Genomic DNA, 18,274 nt, shown 5'->3' on the forward strand with positions numbered 1-18,274 from the left:
CCCTTTTTGACTTGCTCCCATTCTCACACTGTATTTATTTTTATACGTGTCGCAACCATGTTAAAAACTTCTATTAGTGCACATTCACCTTCTGATTTGTATTATGGCTATCGCCACCTGTGCACTAATAACGTCAATCCAGTTGGTCACCTGCTACTTCCAATTCGGAATCCTGGCCTTCAGCAAAGAGATGGACTGTGAATATGGAGCCGCCTTTAACCTCGGATATGACCAAGTGTATATCCATACTCAAGAGTTATCATGCTACCGGTCCTGGCGACCCTCCACCTTCTCTGTTCAGGGATGGTGGCGGGTTTCCAAACCAGTGCCTGTCCAACCTATTTGGAAGTAAGAGACCGTCCCAGAAAACTGCGTTGAATAGGTAATAGTGCCTACTTTCGAAAAGGGTACCCGCAGTGAATATGCCAACCACAAGGGTGTTATTTCATCTGCCGTGGTAACAAGGCTTCTGGCCTGTCTGATACTTCGGCATCTCATGGTGGCTCATGAAACCTTAACTCGTGAGAATCAAGCGGGATTTCGACCGGGTAGAGGCTGCGTTGACCACATCTACACACTCCGTCACATGTACAGTCGACCCATAATCTGGGTGTTCGTTGACCTCGAAAATGTGTTTGATTCTGCGGATCGATCAGTGCTGTTAATCACATTTTCTAAACAGGATAAACAACAGAAAAATTTGAACACAATCTCATTTCTATATGGTGTACTTCTGGGCGCGTGAGAGTGCATGGTGGATCCATTTCCAAACAATTTCCTAAAAAGTGTTATCCATCAAGGATGTCCACTCTGTCCACTCTTATTCAATTTCATCGTTGATGAAATAATGAGGTGGACGATGGAAGCTGTTGAAAACCCCGGTGTTCAAATTGTTGCTGATGCAAAATTTGTCGATCTGGAGTACGCAGACGACGCCACCCTCATCTTCGAAGCACAAGCCCTGTTGACTAGAATGTCGACCATCATGTGATCCTTCGGCACGCACTTTGCAACAGCAAAACTCAAATTCATGCTTCAGAACGTGAAGTTTTTGAACACACCCCTAATAATTCAAGGAGAATCACCAGAGTTCGTAGAAAATTTTGCATGCCTCGGTAGTTGTATCAGCTCTGACGGAAATGTATTTGATGAAGTCAGTGCGGGAATCTCAAAGGCTGGAATCGAGTCTGCTCATCTGCGTCACTGGGCCTTAAGTGTCGTGCGTACCAGGCTATAGTAAGGGCTGTGTTGTAAGGCTGTGAGACGTGGCCTCCGCACACAGATGGTGAGAGGCGTCCATAGGGTTTTTTTCACCACCGATGCCTCAGAAGCGTTGCTAATTTTGGATGACGTCAGCGGAATGATAACGAGGTGATTGGAAAACGGGTATCTGGTTGCACGGCAGGTACTTCAGTCACAGAAGACGTCCAGAACCATCAACTTAGGTGGCTCGACCACGTGCTACGCATATCGAAACACCGTTTACCGACAAGTGTTGTTCACAGTTCCTGCTTCAGAATGGTGAAAACTGCGAGGTGGTAACGTACTACTTGACAGAAGGATGTGAAAGAGATTACGGGGGGCTTGGATGTTGCTGATGTTGGACGACTTTCAGGATGGGGTCCCCATGACCCCGCTTGTGCTTGTCTGGAGACGTTTCAGTAAACGGAGTCTGGTCGATGTCAGTGCCATTCGTACTGTGACTTTCTAGATTGTCTGACTGAGCGCTCGGATGTGAAGATATCTAAGAATGCTCACGACTGGCCAGAATCAAGTCCCATACCACACCCCTCTCTTTCTCTTTTCACTCTAAGGCTTTAAATATGATTAGACGAACCATATGCTTGTACGGCAGTGAGGCATCAGTATCAGCACCTATGTTGCTGTCTCTGATAAGTCCTAAAGCAGCAATTTACACTGTTCAGGTGTGCAACGCATTTCAATATTTGAGGCAGAATTGTTTAGATTATTTAATAATGTTTACATTAGGACTACGTCGGATTCAAGGGGAGTTTTGTTGTCTGTGTGCTCAACACCTATGAGAAAATTCCCAGTCATTAGGGGCTGGTAGTGAGTCTTTCAGAAAGGCTTGGTAAACAATCGGTATTTTTTTTTATTTGTTCAACGTTTTGCCTTTGACACAAAAGCTTCATCAGACCAAGTGAAAATCGGCCAAGTTATAAGACAGACGGGCAACCAATCAGTAAGTCCTCTTCAGATTATCACACTAGATCGGTGTTGAGTTGTCAATTAAGGCTTTTGTCGGTTAGTGTGATTGTCAAAATCTTGCATTGATAAAATTGGGGAAGTTTCAGGTTTGGTTCCTTAATCTTCCACTTCAGTGTGCTTCAACTGATGATCCACCGTGGTCGCCGCTGATAGATTTCTTTATTCTTCGTGGGCTTGTGAGGGTTACGACAATTTAGTTGGGGGGAGATGAGGTCAAGTGGAGTTCAGATGATGACTACACCTTCTGATGACCGCACACCAACACCTGTCAGCCTGACTGATCCAAAACCATCTTCCACACGCTTGCCAGTTCTGTTAACACTGGGATGCTTGGCGATTTCTACCGCCTCGTCTATCAGTCTGTGTGATGTGAACCGTAGTCCTCGCCTCAAAATCTTAACATTTTCTAGATCTATTTTGTGTCCCATGAAAACTACATGTTCTGCAATTGCTTAGTCTTTCGATAGCGCTCGATATTCGTTTGCATTTGTGAGTGGCCTGTTCATTTTTCCTCTTATGCTCTCCGATTCTGGTGTGAAGTTCCCTGACCATCTGTCCTATATAGACCATAGTGCAGTCGTTACACTTCATTTTGTAGACACGGTCTCTGGTTCTGTTTGCCAGGAGGTGCCGAGCGCTTTGGAAAGCTACTCTTATGTTAGCCGTGTTTAGAATTCTTCGAATGACCTCCGATGTCCCTGGTTTATATGGGATAACAGCTGTCTCGATCCGTTCCCTATTGAGTTTCGCTACCGGTACCAACACTCTTCGCAATTGACGCTTAATCAAGCTAGCTGGATATCCACTAGCCCGAAGTTTGTTCTTCACTTCAATTTGAGCCACTTCGATCAGCTTCTTCTGTGCACAGGGCCCTTACACGCCTAAACATTGATGACGCAATACTGGCGATTAGCGACCTCGGATGGGCAGACGAGTAGTTCAAAACTGCCCCCGTGTCGGTTGGCTTCTCGTACACTGTGGTCTTTAGTTTTAACCCAAACTTGTGTCATGCAGTCTAAAAAGGTCAACGCACCAGGGCTTGACTCCATCTCCATACTAAATTTGATGTGTGGACTCACTTCATTCAGATAGTTGTAAAACTTACAAACCTTGTCTCGTTTCATCACGATGAAAGTATCATCCACATAACGCCAGAATACCTTTGGTGGGTATGCCAATCCCCCAAAGCTTTCTTCCATAAATGTATTTGCTAAAGCCGGGGATATTGGAGATCCCATTACTAGACCTTGTTCTCGAGCGTAAACCACGGAGTCAAAAACAAAATGGATGAGATTCAGGCATGCTTTTATGCCTTCCACTAGTTCACTTACCGTGAGCTGTGTCCGTTCCGGAAAGGTGGTGTCTGCTAGTTGCAGTTCCCTTCTGGCACATTTGTATACAACGAATTGACATCGGAATTTACAAGGATATCACCTGGTTCAATGACGACCCCCTCTACTTTATTGGCAAAGCCATACAAATTCTTATTGTAGGTAATAAATTTCCCGACGAGGGGTTTGAAAATACCGGCCAAGAGTCTGGAACCTATTCCGTGTACTATCAGTCTTACCGGGAAATCTGGTCCTTAGATTTTGTGGAAAGCCATAAAGCCGTGGTTGGATTGCACTTTTGGGGTAAAATCGATACCAATTACCTTACACTAAGTGGTGTATCAAGGTCAACAAATATCCGCCAACTTCAACTTTACTCCTATTCAGTATACATGTAATATTCGCAGTGTCGATCTGCCGGTAAGGACCCTAAGCTAGGTGTTGCATGACCTTCTGTAGATGATCACTCTTGTTCATGACAACAGTGGCCTTGCTCTTATCAGCCTTTGTAATAACTGTTGTTCAACTTTTTAGGGTGTTTAAAGCTCTTCGCTCTGCTGGGACTTAAAGTCCGTAAGTTGTACCCGAAGCCCAAATAAAAAACGACCGATTGTGTACCAAGCCCTTCCGGAACGATTTCGTAATCTCCTTCGTACCCCATTGCCAAGTCGAGGGTTTACCACCTCTCTGCTTCCACCATTCTGAATTGGGCGTGGAAAGCAGCACTCTCCGAATACCAACGGTTCCACACACTCAATATATGGCGTAAGCAACGCAGCTTCTGGTGTGAATCAATAGAATCAACTAACATCTGCTTTTCCTACTAGGCACCATCGCATGCCAGATGTCCGGAGTTCAACCCCTTGGTAACGTCAGGGATACGCACTGCTGATGAGCTCCAATGGGATCGAAACCCAAGTCCACGGATTCGTCAAAACCATCGTGCCAGGAAGGAAGGAAGACTGTAAACGCGAAATCCTAATTATCCTAGAAGCTCCCATCATGATAGATTGAAAGTGATGTGTCAATTAGGACAGCCTTCAGCTGACGATGATGACGACGCTGACACAGGTATACTGTTTCACAATCTGTTGGTGGCCGATAAAAGCTTGTAGCCTTGTTTCATACATTGAGGAGGATCAATACAGAATCTTCCACTCCATAAACTATTTGATCGCTTCATGTATGCTTGATAACGTACTTGATTTATCTGACAGGCTTAGACATGTTTAGATTGGGTGACAATGCAGATGTTTACGTGGCTGAGCACTTTGTCGAACCATCCACATGATCTTGTATCCTCTCGTGATTACGTACGAATTCAATTTCAATTCAATTTATCAGTTGTTAACCGTGTGCCATAGGCCCATCGGTTCCAGCTGCTACAGTTTCGATCACCGGAAAACGGGAATGTGGAACACACAACCAAGTTTTGGAGGCGAAGGCATGTTCAATTTGTTCGGAAATTGGATAGCTACGCATTGAAGGCGATGGTTTTGATGCGCGAGCGCCACTGACTGTGCGATCGGCAATATATGGACGGCTCATTGTAGGCCGGCTGAGGCAGATAGTTGCACTAAAGTGAAGCACTAGAGCAACTCAGCCTTTGGTTTTCGTCTTTATTAGACAAGCAAATTGTACCGTCTAAATTGCTCACCATGCAGGATTATGGGGCCTCGAGACACTAATTTTTAAGCAATAAGTTGCACCATATGGGAATATAGTTTGCAGGAAATCACCAATGACTCCGGCGAGTAATACCTCTGTCAACAGTGAGATGCGTTCGTAAAATCGGTATTCTTTTTTCATTGCGTTTGAAGTTCCCAAACATTTAACCTCCCCATATGGAAACGAATTTAGTCGAATGGACTGCTCGCATTCACTATATTCTAATAATGGCCAGCTGACTAGGCATAGTCGATAAATCAATAATGTCAGTTCAAGGTCATCTGTCATCTGGCCAGTCCGACAACGATACCGGATATCAACTAAGGGCAAATTTAGTAATGCAGAGTGATTCTCAATTGTTCATCGATCCCACCTATCGAGATGAGGTTCACTTTAGTGGGGATTATGACTACGACCTGGTTGGGAAACCCACATCCAACAGAATAAGACTGTTGCAAAATCATCTTGATTCAATGCGACAGTTTCTCGAGTCCTATCAGGTGGAAATATTCCTCAGCACTCTGCTCTTTTTCGCAGTCCTGCTTTTGATTCCATGTGTAGTACGATGGTTTGAGGAATGTTGGACAACTCTAACGATCTTACGATTGGCCTCAAAACAACGAGGCGAAATTCGGAGAAAGGAACAGTCAACTACAACTTTGTTGAAACAGAATCATTTTAACGACCTTTATGCTCGTGTTGCGATTCAAGCCTACACAGGTTTGTGGCGAGTATTTGAGGGGGCCCGTAAAATCCCTATCCCACTAACTGGTGAAGAATACGAAATGCTTCGATATATATTTGTGTATAGTCCAGTTAGTGAGGAAGCAAGTGGACCGAGTTTTAGGTTGTCACAAGCCGATTCGGTTGAGTCAACAGAGCTCATTCCGGAACAAACGGATGAGCCACCGGTTTGCGCGAGATTTAAACCATGGATATGCATAACGAAGGAAGAAGAAGAAGGGACACCTTCGTCAGAACCATCTTCACCAAATTTAGAAGGTACGTTGTCAAAATCCGATTCAATTGAATCGATACCGCATATTCTGGAAGAAACAAAGATGCAACCCGCGTGTGTGGAATATCCACCATTGATGTCCAAGACGGAAGAGAAGATATCTTCGTTAGAGTCGTCTTCACGAGGCTCAGGAGATAGGCTAGAATTGACTGGATGGTTGCTAGAATATAAACGTCGCCTTCAAGAGGCAATGGAAAAAGCTCCGGTAAACAAAATAGCCGTTTTATCCAGGAGGGCTTCGATGACATCATCACCTCATGGGCAGAAACTCTCGAGGGTGGAAAGTCTTGAGACTACCGACCCAGAGTTTTTCCGACCCGTTTGGGAACCGACTCATGAAGCTTTGGAACGCAGTCTTGGTCCAGGAAAGCGCTTCTACCCTAGCGGCACCATCCCATCACACTTGGCTGAAAAACTCAAAATTGATCACACAATCGATCTGCCAATCGATGACAAACATCGACCCAGTGTATACTTTCGAACAGCATCTAGTGATCCTAATTCTTTGGAAATATCTGGCTCTTCGGTTCATTCACAAGAAAACGAGGAGGTGTTGATGGAAGAGCTACGTCGAATGGCGGGCATAGATGGACGCAAAAAAGGAAAGGGTAAGAAAGGTCACAAGAAGTCCAAAAGAACAAATGAATAAAAGAGCTGATGCCGCTAATTTCGCATACGTACCTGATTTTTCGCACCACGAAATCAAAGAGCAACCTATCAAATCGTCTGAACACCACTGTATATAAAGGCAAGCTAAGGCAAATATACATCAGCTTCACAGATAATTCTTCGTGAATTTTGGTTTGTTGGCCCAAAGCGAACTGTATCTTAGACGTTTTAAATCATCATTACCAGCTGTGAAAACCGCATACTTGTCATGTAATGGTTGTAGCTGCCTCAGTTTCGTTCGCCAGTGATTTGGAGAGTTGGGGTTGATAGCTGCGTATTGGAGGCGGAAGATTATAAAATCGGTGGGTAAATACAGGGTTGTCAGTGGACTTTTTGTTCGCTGGGGGATTGGAAGGTGAACCAACAATGCATTGAAGGCAATAGCTTGGATGCGCGGGCACAACTGAGGGCACGACTGGGCCATGTATGACAATGTCACTGACCTTAGGTATAGGCACCTCGGAATGATTATGGTAGGCTAGCACTAAGTCCCTTCCCCGTCCACCTTTACTCTTTTCTTTACAATAGGGCTTTCAAAAAAATCCTGATTGTACGGCAGTGAAGCATCGGTGTTGAACACTGATATCATGCTGTCGATGATGATGACGTCTATAACCCTTGATGTGCCCTGTCTCAAGGTCATCATCCAGGGCGAAGTTAATGACCAGCAGCCGAGTTTGCCAGCAACGGCTTTAGAATACTTGGTCCAAGTCAGCGTTTGACCTCTCTCGGTGTGTTCCCACCCTTCGCCTGATGGTGCGTTAGGCGCCGTTCGACAAATTCGGTCCATCGTTAGATAAAGCACGTGACCAATCCAGTGTAACCTATATAATGTGGTCAGTTCGTCGACCTCTCCCGAAAACCATTACTAATCCGGTGTTCCGACCGGACTCAAGCAATACTACGAAGTGTTGACCAGAACATGTAAATCTGATAGGTGAGTGGGTGGTTTGGGCACTATAAACGCATCGTGCAGAATGAAAATAAGGCTTTTAGACTTCTGTTTATGGTTTCAAAGCTGACCGTTCTAAAATTTAGCAACCATTGTCACAAGGTAAAGTTGACATCAGGCTAAAGACTGCTCTCCGCATTCGTCTATGGTAGCTCTTTCGATGAGTGTCATTCGCAGCGGAATAGACTTCCGGGATCTCGGTGAATTTGAATGCGAAAACGTTTGTCCATAACCGAGAATGATGTAGAGAGGTTTACACGCGGATACTGATCGGATACAATCTAGTGAATAAAGGCATCCTTGTAACTTGTTTTTACGCATAGAACATGGCAGATAGATGACCCCAGGTTCAAGTTTGCTGGCCTATTTTAGCCGGACTGCGTGGCTATATGGTATCCCTTGGTGTGCCGTACTTGTATCGAGTTTCATTGCAGAGTTGGATCACTCCCACTGATGGCAACATACCGCAACACAATGCTCACATATGTTTGTTTCAATGGTGAAAACAACCGACTCCTGTACGTTCACTCTGGAGACAATGCTTCTTAGAACAATGCCCCACTCTGCTCCTTCCTTTTACATCCTTTATTAGGACCCTCTTCTTCTAGAGGTTGATGATGACTGAGTACCTCTTTCCATCACCTGATACAGGCAAAATTATTTGAGTAGCTCAGTGGGTCCAGCATGAAAAATGGAAAGAGCTTCCAATTCAACGCATTTGAAATTGATCGTTGACCTAGGCTATACAACACATCAGGTGGTTCACTGTTCGGGTTGAGGAACTCTTCAGCTCAAATCCGGAAGAGCACACTTTCGGCACATAGCTGCTGTGCAACTCGGAGGGTGCACGATGGATAGCCTACGGCCAGTTCTTTCAGATATATAGACGGGAGCATTCGAGATGCCGAGGTCTGATTCGAAACATAGACGTACTGGTTAGCAGCCCTGTGATCAACCACTGAGTTATCTCGAGTTCAAATTTGAAGGAGCGATTGACCGTCAAATGTGGGAAGAAGGTTTTGTAACTCTACTCAAAGTAGACTGGGTGTGAAAATCTCCAGAAGTCCGGATGTCCACTGGTGACGAGGCCCAGAGGAAGCAGCTCACTGCAAAGACCGCTCGCAAGGACGCACCGGCGACTGGTGGTGTTGGGGAGCCTCATCGGTACGGGCCCGGCACTGTCGCATTGCGCAAAATTCGTTGTTGCCAGGACAGCACTGAGCTCTTGATTTGCAAACCTCCATTCCTGCGCCTTGTACGTGAGACAGCCCAAGACTTCTCGGCAAAGGGCTTTCCTCCTTATATTCGTTCAGCTGTAGCATCCTTTCGGTGCCTAGCTGTCATGCCACACGGAGGCTGGGATACTTCCAGGTCGCCTAAGCCTAGACAGGGGAAGTCGAGAAGCAGTGGTTTGGTTTGAACCACGGACCTTACGGTCGGTGAATTCGCGCTTTAACCACTTGGTCTGTCTCGCCCTCCTTATATTATGCTATGAGCATTTTGGCTGTGATTGTTTGGGTGATCCGGTTGAACGAGAATACCCTGTTACACCCTCCGGTCTTTTTTTCCAAAGGTTACGGAATCAACAAATAGTGAGGTTAGATTATGTACTTCATTACTCTTTCACTGACGTGTGTATCTCCACATATGAACAAGTGGCATTCGCTCAGTGACAAATTCTTGGCTCGGATAAGCCATCTGGTAGAGATGTGACACAGGAAGCCACGTAACCAAGAACTACGGGTGAATGTTAGGTTACAACTGGACTGTATAAGCTGCGGAACAAGGCGAAGAAATATAGAGAGTTGGCACTTGCGGTGTTAGGCATTTCTCGGTTTTCATTAAGCTATTTTATAAGGTTCATTTTTGACTAACGCCTTTTCAAAACCAAGTATAATTACTTTCCTCAGTCCAGAGTTTACTCAGTTTCCGCGGTAAATCTTAAATGGTACACACACAAAGTAGCTATAGCATCTCAGGTCATTTCAGTTTTCCTCTTAGGAGCATCTACCTGAATTACTTACGATATATTACTCCGAACCGGCCGAAATTGAATCGGGAAATGAGTGAATATGTTGCGATGCAAAGTACCGAGTGCATCAGGCAGACACTATGCTGTTTGTATGTAGAAAAGTGCTGTTCTGTTTCCATGAGCCCTGCAAGTAAACGGTGTAGACGTCAGTTTGATATAACTTGAAGTTGTTTCTCTTGCTGGTAGATCACTAGATTTACTCACACAGGACAAAACCGAGCCGATAAGAATGTTCTGCTTTGTACATCCTCCTCACCTTCATTTCGGAGACCTTGGCTTTCTCTCAAGATGTGTACTTCTGTCATGACACAACGATCCATCTCATGAGACTTTGTAGTTCTTGAGCTACTCTCCCGTTGGACAACTATACGGTCAGCATAACAAACATCAAGGCAAATCAGCGGCCTTCCTTTCTCTTGATTAAACCATCCATTCAGTGCGACCGGTTTTTGACAAGGCGGTAAGAACCTTTGAAAGGTTCATCATTGCCAGCCGAGTACAAGATGTTGAAAGACAGACAGCTATACGTTCGAGTCACAAAGTGTGAAGGGTAACAAATTAAGAATAGTAATAATATCAATATTAATATTAATTATTCATTATTATTATAAGGAAGAATGAGGGCTGGGATACTACCAGACTGCCCAACCCTAGACAGGAGAGGTCAAGATGCTGAGCTTGGACTTGAACCACAGATATGACAGTCAGTAAATTCGCATTTGAATGACTGAGCCATCTCGAGCACAGCTAATCCATGGCAAACTGTAATTCAAGGGACATCGAACGATGCTTGATGAAGGCTATGATGATCCCGTATGGAATAAGGCAAGAGGATATGGGCATATTATACTCCACTTCTACACCGGTATCCAACACTGGTTGGTTGTGGAGCGACATTCATCCCGGGGTCATATTTTTATTTCCCCATCGCAGAAAATTGGGCATTTCGTCGAGTTAATGTCCGGTCTACCACCACCTGTCAGAGTACGTTTGGTCTTCATCTTCACCATCATAACTGTTCCTTCACGTTCATTGAAGGTGACCGTTGCTGTCAAAATCAACGACCAACGCAATCTCCCGCTTACTGTGTTGACGGAAGCCTACGGCAAACGCAAATTAGTGAGCTTTCTATAGAAAACTTGGAGTTTGGAAGTGTCAGGGCTTGTCGAGCGAACACTGCAGGTTGAACTAAGTTCATGGAACATGTGATTCATTCTGTTTCCGACACCATCTGCAAAACTATTGTGAACCGGTAACGGGTGTGTCAAATCCACGTAGAACCTACATCTGTCCGGCAAAAGAGCCTCGTATTTTGACAGAGTTAACCATGTTACAGAAAGGTAGTGAACCAAATTGATCTCTGCCCTTAGGACGCAGCTCGTCCATTCGAAGTGTTGGGGGATTTGATAGAAATCGTAGGTGGGTTGTTTACAAATGTAGGTTCGAAGCACAATAGATTTTGGTCTTGTATTGAGGAGCCATGCACCAAAATTCCAATTCTGCAATACTAACTTCAAACTCACACACGAGTCGATCAATTTCAGATTTGCCTGTACCTCAGTAAGTAATGTTCTTTCTTTTAGACAAAAGATTGACTTTGTTGATCGAATGAAGAGATTTCGAACTACAACTGAGGCTAATCTATGCTGGAAAGCCTATAAGCACTGTACAGCGACTTGATCCTTACTAGGAATCATCAGCAGTACGCATCTCGTGAAACTCCAAGGAGCCTAGAGACTGTGACCTCCCGGCTAGTTGTATACCTGAACGCCCGAACATGACAGACTATTCACCGGGTGATTGGTCCACATTTGGACAGGATACAGAATCGCTCATGCTTTACTCGCGGAATCCACTTTTTATGGCCACGTGTCGAGTAACGACTCCACAGAAGGAAGCTTAATTTGTCTCAATCATTCTTCCTCCTTCACCAGAAGTGACCTAGTCCTAGAAACATACAATAACGCAGCAGTTTGACAAAAGCCTCCTTTGAGACCCAGTGGTATGCCTTCCAACGTTATAAATGGTGAAAATTGAAAACACAATTCTGGCCTTTAAGAATCTTGCGATGACTTCGTCTGTCACACTACCGTAAGAGCTAATGCAGCTTCTACATCTCGTTGAATTTTTAGCAACACTTTCAAAGACTGTACGCCCCGCAGTATGACTTTGTGAAACATACGTCGAATGACTGAAAGGCTTTTCTAGTAATTATTGCGCCTTCTGCTCCACATTAAAAAAATGAGAACAATGTCATCTGCATGGTTCAGGCCGACAACATTGCAACACCGGGCTTTTGGAGATCATCTGGACTGAAAACTTCAGAATCTCACGGGTTTATAAAAACTTACGTTTTGGGAACAAATGAAGCTGGAGCGACTGAGAGCAATCGAACCTATTTGGATTGTAAATTTGAACTTGAACTACAAACACCAGGGCTCATTTACTTAATTCCTCCTCTTCTACTCCTGGTTTAGTACGTTACCTCCTAAGTGCCATGCGTACTTTCCAATCTTGCGATGATCTCATCATCGATCGTTTTGGAACGGAATATTCAAATTCCACTAGGTCATTCATTCCTCGTGGCCATGTTGTCTTACACATCGGATGACATAATCATAGACCCAACCTTTGCAGATTATGATGCCTATTTGCGCGTATACGATTACGACCTTCTGGGGCATCCGATTGGCCTCGGACGGGACTTCTTGCGTAATCCAATCGGATACCTAAAAGTTAAGATCACGGAATACAAAGTCTACATTACACTTAGTCCATTCATGCTATTCTTCGCTTATTATCTCCTAGTGGTGGTTGGAATACGCTCTATCAAAAGTGGTCTCCATTGGACCTTATCAGTTCTGTTTTTCAAGAAAGAAAGAGGGAAAGCCAAATCACGGGCCCGGGATAGGATGCTTCGAGAATTACCTGAGGATTTAGATATACACGCTCAAGCAATTTATCGCACACTGGCCAGACATCACCAGATAAAAAGCACAACGGCTAAGGATGTCTTGCCGGAAACGGCCAGCGACTACGAGGCGATGCGGTTCGCTTTCGAGGCAGTGTGTGCCACCGGTTGGAGCCTGCGCACACTGGAGGAAGCCGATCCATTTCGTTCTTTCGAAGACGAACCTATTGAAGGTGCCGCGGAAGACGAGGAGATAGACAGACTTTTGGCTGAAATGGCTATTGAAGGCGGTGCGGAAGAAGAGGCGGGCGAAGAAGAAGAAGGAAACGGTGAAAGGCGGGTGGATGGGGAAGCCAAAGATGCTACTGGAGACAGTCCACAACCGGAAGAAGAAATTGACCAAGAGAATGTGGATGACGACCGTACACCACCGTACGACATACAGTCTGGCGAGGAGCCCCTTGCAGTTGACAGTCCGATCGAACATGAAGAGGATGTTCATTACCCGCAGAATGAAGAGCACTTTGTTCAAGAAGCCGATGAGCAGGAGGATCAAATAAATGTGCATAATCCAGGCGCGAAGGGATTCCATACAAACGAGATCAACCCTTCCTCTGAAGGAACCGACAACCTCAGGGTAAGACGAAGTCGGCCGACAATCGATGGTCGTAATCCAGTAGGGTCGAGGGGACAGTACCATAAATATAGACTTACAGCGGGTAGTTCGGTTGAGGACCGTTTACCGCTAAAAAGTAGTGCAGATAAGGGAGGGGTTGATATTAAGAGGTGGCGTTATTGACCTTCGCCCGCAAAGCGAGAAATTTAGTCGAGGCGACATTCAAAGAATTTGGGACAGCATAGTTCCGTTTGGATATTCCCGTTGTTCCTTCATACTTGTGTATTTTGTGACCATTTACAAAAATATATCTTCGAAAAACTATCATACCTTCAATCGCTGGTATGCGTTCAAGTGGTCTGTGGGACGGGACTGCATTCCCTAACATATCAGACGCCAGATCGGTAAGGAGGAACAGGGATTCATGTATGCCAACTGGTTGTCATGATGTAGCTAATAGATAACCAAAGGCGCGCAACGTGGATGCCATTAGTTCATTCCGGCAGACGATCACTGATGGTTTTTCGCATCCGCTCCTTCTGGTTGGTGCAACCGGTGTGTATCAGGGTTCACGGTCTCCGGACCGTATCGAGCGTGATTTTTCGACTGACGAGACAACGTTCAATGGAGCGTCATTCGATCAGATTGGCAGGGCAGCCCGTGTAGGAGAGTGTATCAGTAAACAGTAACTGAAACTCCGCCTACAGAGAAGAAGCCCTGGTTAAAACAGGAGCCAAACATTGTTTTGTTGTAGTCAGGTAGCCAGATAGATGGAATGAGCAGGAAAAAGAATCCTTAGCTAATCATACATCAGAATCAGCGGTCTTGTTACGTAGGCGAAGATGTGTGTGTACAGTAAGAGCGGGGTTTGTAATACGATAAGGAGATCCAAACAACTGGGATTCAAGTAGCACGACGGTGTGACCCCCTAGTCGAAGTGACAGAAGATATGCGGTTAGGAAAAGTCACAAAGTAGACGAGAATTATCCCTTTCTTAGCGCTTTCACAATGTATCGCCCTCCTACCACCTACCCACCGTCCGCACCCCGATGAGGACAAATGGACCTGTGTAGCCGCTGGCTCACATTTACCATAACTAGTTGACTAATTGAGAATTCTACTCGTAAAATTACCTGGAAACGCACCGCTAAAGTCCGTTAGGTCGTTGAATTTCGTACAACCGCCCGATGTCAGCTTGGAAAATAAGTCCTCTAGCTCCAACGACAAACTTATTTGTTCTTCCTCTCAGGCTATCGGTGTTGATAGAAGTCTGCTGACGTAAACTAAGCACAAGTCAGTACTCCCTTGTTCCAAACTCGCTTTACCTAAGGCGGAGTGAGTAAGTTTGCCCTCCTAACGCAAGGGCGAGGCTCTCCAACATCCAGCGATTGTCCTTTCGGCCCTATCCGATCAATACTATACTACCTCCAATGACGAAAATCTTTCCTGAGAGATGTTGATAAGCGGCCCCCAGTAGATAGTATTTGACTTAGTTGACGCGTGAACGTTGCGCAAAATATGCCAACTGATGATGGACCAGATGGGCCCTTCATTCGTCACCCTTTTTCCCGGAGAACGAAAAGACTCATTAGTCGGAACCGGTGACTCGGCAAGGTGTCACAATGGGTCACTTGTTTTGACAATCATGGTACAGGTAACCCGTTTAACCTCCCTTGCTCCAAGGAGTGTATTAGTGGTACACGGACTAAACGGGTATCAAATCCCAGGGGCCAACTACGTCATTAATTTTAGTGGGGACAACTGAAAACCCCCCCTTATTTTCAGTGACATATGCTACGTGTTAACGGCATCCAGGCCTAAGGCATTACATGATAACCAATCTTAAGCTAGTTCTGACATAGCAGCCGTGACATGTTCACCCAGCCCTGTCTATTCTGACCAGCGTCAACGAGGCTGTACTGGCAACCACATTACGAGAATCCATCCAACTTATCGGCTCGTTAGATACGTTAGAAACAATTGATCTGATGTGACATACAGTAGTGCTGAGTTGTTTATTCTCTCTTGGACGCAGGTATTAACAGTGCCCGTACAAGCATTTTCAAGGAGTTCAGAACTGGTGTCACACAGTTTAGGGGTTGTTCGCGTGAGACCATTCTCGAGGTGTCACCTGTGAGATTCAGGGACTGTGTCATCTCACAGCGAATTTTCCGTAGACGGTCAGTAAGCTCCGCGTTGTCCTCTCCTGAAGACGGATGCACGGCTTCTGTAGCAAGCAGTTTGGAAAAATCATTCACTTCAAAAAGGAAATCGCTTGCTTGCGCGATTACGTCATCATCTTTTGGGTGTTGGATTCAAATGACTCAGAGTTGAGTGTACTAACGTGACCTGAACAAGAGTTGAGTACTTTCACACAGAATACTGTCACAGTAAGCCGACAGTTATTGTACTGAGGTATACGAATTCAGGGGAAGGGGGTGAGATGTACCAAGTGGTTAGAGCGCGAATTTACTGATTAGAAGGTCCGTAGATTCGAACCCGACCTTTGCCTCTTGACTTCCCCTGTCTAGACTTGGGCAATGTGGCAGTATCCTAGCCCTCGTGCAACCTTGATCCTGGAAACAGTGTGACATAAGTCTCTTTATGGATGACAACAGGGTTTTCTCCTTCCCATGGATAACTTCATCGTGGCATATCAAGTCTCATGTTTCATAATATAGCGGGACAAAGGGAGGAACAAGACACTGCTGAAGCGTTCAAGAGACGACACAAATTAGTATAGAAGAATAAACGGGCACGATTAGACTGCAATCTGTTCCCACTGGTGTTCGCACTATTCACTTGTTCTCGTAGGGGTAACCTTGCACAGTGGCCACAACACTTCGTGACGCTAAAATAAAACGGGGGAGAAGAGTACGAAAAAAGCGATTGCCTGAGAATTTTCAAAATATAAAAGGTTTCAAATCAGCTTCTTGGGTAAGGTTAACCGTTTAAAAACCGCGTAGTTCCCGTTGTACCATAGGGGTGGCATCGATTGACAGTGAATGATAGTGATAATGATAATAACCGTTCAGCTGCAGCACCCTTCCGGTGCCTAGCTGCTGTGCCGCCCGAAGGTTGCACGATGGTTGGTTTCTGCCAGGTCGCCCAGGCCTAGACAGGGGAAGTCGAGTGGCAGAGGTCGGGTTTGAACCACGGACATTCCGGTCAGTAAATTCGCGCTCTAACCACTTAAGCCATCTCGCCCCGAATGACAGTTAAGAACAAAAAGCCTCCAGGCGTACAACCTTAGCACATGACTACGTTTGTTTCATTTGAGTGTGGAAATAGCGGTTTTAAAAGACAACAAGACAGAATAAATCCCTAAAACTGTGACAATAACTCCGTCATTGTGTGTAGTATTGCATATCGATTCATTCACAGCCTTTGATAAGGAACTCAGGCTACACGAGGTTTCCGAACGAACAATTGACAGGAATCACATTTCGACTGGAATTACTCACGATAAAAAATTCTCTGCACAACGAAGCATACTAGATTCGATTACGCAACCACCAGATCAAGCATTGGGTAACCCATTTGTCGAATTAAAGGATTTTAACTACAAAATCCAAAGCAATGGATGCCAGTGGCCATGAAGGTATTTCGTTGACGGTTTTTGGGTTTTTTCCCATGGATGTTGGCGGAAGCACTTGAACAAAGTGTTCTCACTTGGAGACCTCGACGTGAGAGGGAGAACACAATACGTGACAAGAAGAAAAATTCTTGGAACCATTCACCAGCATGACAAACTGGACTCAGTCTGTGCATCACTACGTTGAAGAACGGACAACTTTTAAATTCATTAGAAGCGAGTCGTCTATAAATGACCGAAGAGAGAGGCGGAAACTCTCCTGGAGCCACATTAGTAAAGGTCATAATGTGGAACTCAGGGAGGTCAGAAGTGAACCTCTTTTGCCGCTGGTCTATAGATCGGAATCAGTCAGGATACGCTCGGAGACTGTGTGGACATGAACAATACCACTGCCTACTTACAAAACGAGACGTAATCGAAGGTCAGGTCAGTCTAGAACATCACTATTAAGCGCATATCGACTGACACACCCTGTCGCACTGCTTCAGTACACAACAGCGCTTGGGTGACAGCACAGGCGTTAACTGACAACCAACTAAGTCATCTTTGACCGCACTGCTGAACGAAAAGGAAACGAAGTCAGGAAGCTGCATATACGATGGTTCACTTGAATTCGACTGCGTAGAGACCACGAGTGCGTACGCTGAGACCTGTGTATGTAGCCCCACTGGCGAGCTTCGTTAGGGCAGTGGGTGCAAAAGTACATTACTCTTACATTACAAGAAAGGAATGAATCACCTAAGTTTGTCGGTGTCGTCCACAAGTGCTCTCAAAAAAGAGGACACTGAACTTGAAGACCGTGTCCTGCTATCCCGGACATACATGGTGCTATTGCCTGTTGACCAGACAGCTGTTGATCTGTTCGCCAGGTTCGGTAACTGACTTGCAAACGTTTCGTCATCATCCGAGAAAAGGCATGATCATTGCGCAGTTGGATCGGTGGTGGTGGTAACTCTTGAGGTGGTTCGCTCGCTTGCACGTGGTCTTTTACGAAAACATATACTTAAGTACAAGTCAATCTTCAAATCAAACTGAGAAACCTTACGGACGGGCGAGTAAACAAACAATTGTAAAGTGCAAGTAAAGAGGTAGGTGTGGTCGACAGCACAACTCGATAAATGCACCAGAATAACTGAACATACACACACAAAGAAAAACTTACAGGCAGAGTTCCGGTGCTCACACAACCATATGCCCTGCCACGTTCCCAGGGCTAATTTGCCGTCGGAAATCGGAATGGTGATGTTTGTTTG

General features: G+C 45.2%; 1 protein-coding gene across 1 annotated transcript; it reads left to right on the forward strand.

Annotated features, from left to right (window-relative positions):
- Positions 1 to 5,566: 5,566 nt before the first annotated feature.
- Positions 5,567 to 13,447, forward strand: T265_14955 (hypothetical protein; the record flags this gene model as incomplete). The annotated part of the gene is made up of 2 exons (XM_009175971.1): positions 5,567 to 6,854; positions 12,468 to 13,447. Coding segments are annotated over 2 exons (2,268 nt in total), but the record flags the coding sequence as incomplete, so codon positions are not given.
- Between the last annotated feature and the right edge of the window lie 4,827 nt (positions 13,448 to 18,274).

This window comes from Opisthorchis viverrini (assembly GCF_000715545.1).
Source record: "Opisthorchis viverrini unplaced genomic scaffold opera_v5_302, whole genome shotgun sequence".
Taxonomy (NCBI): Eukaryota; Metazoa; Platyhelminthes; class Trematoda; order Opisthorchiida; family Opisthorchiidae; genus Opisthorchis; species Opisthorchis viverrini.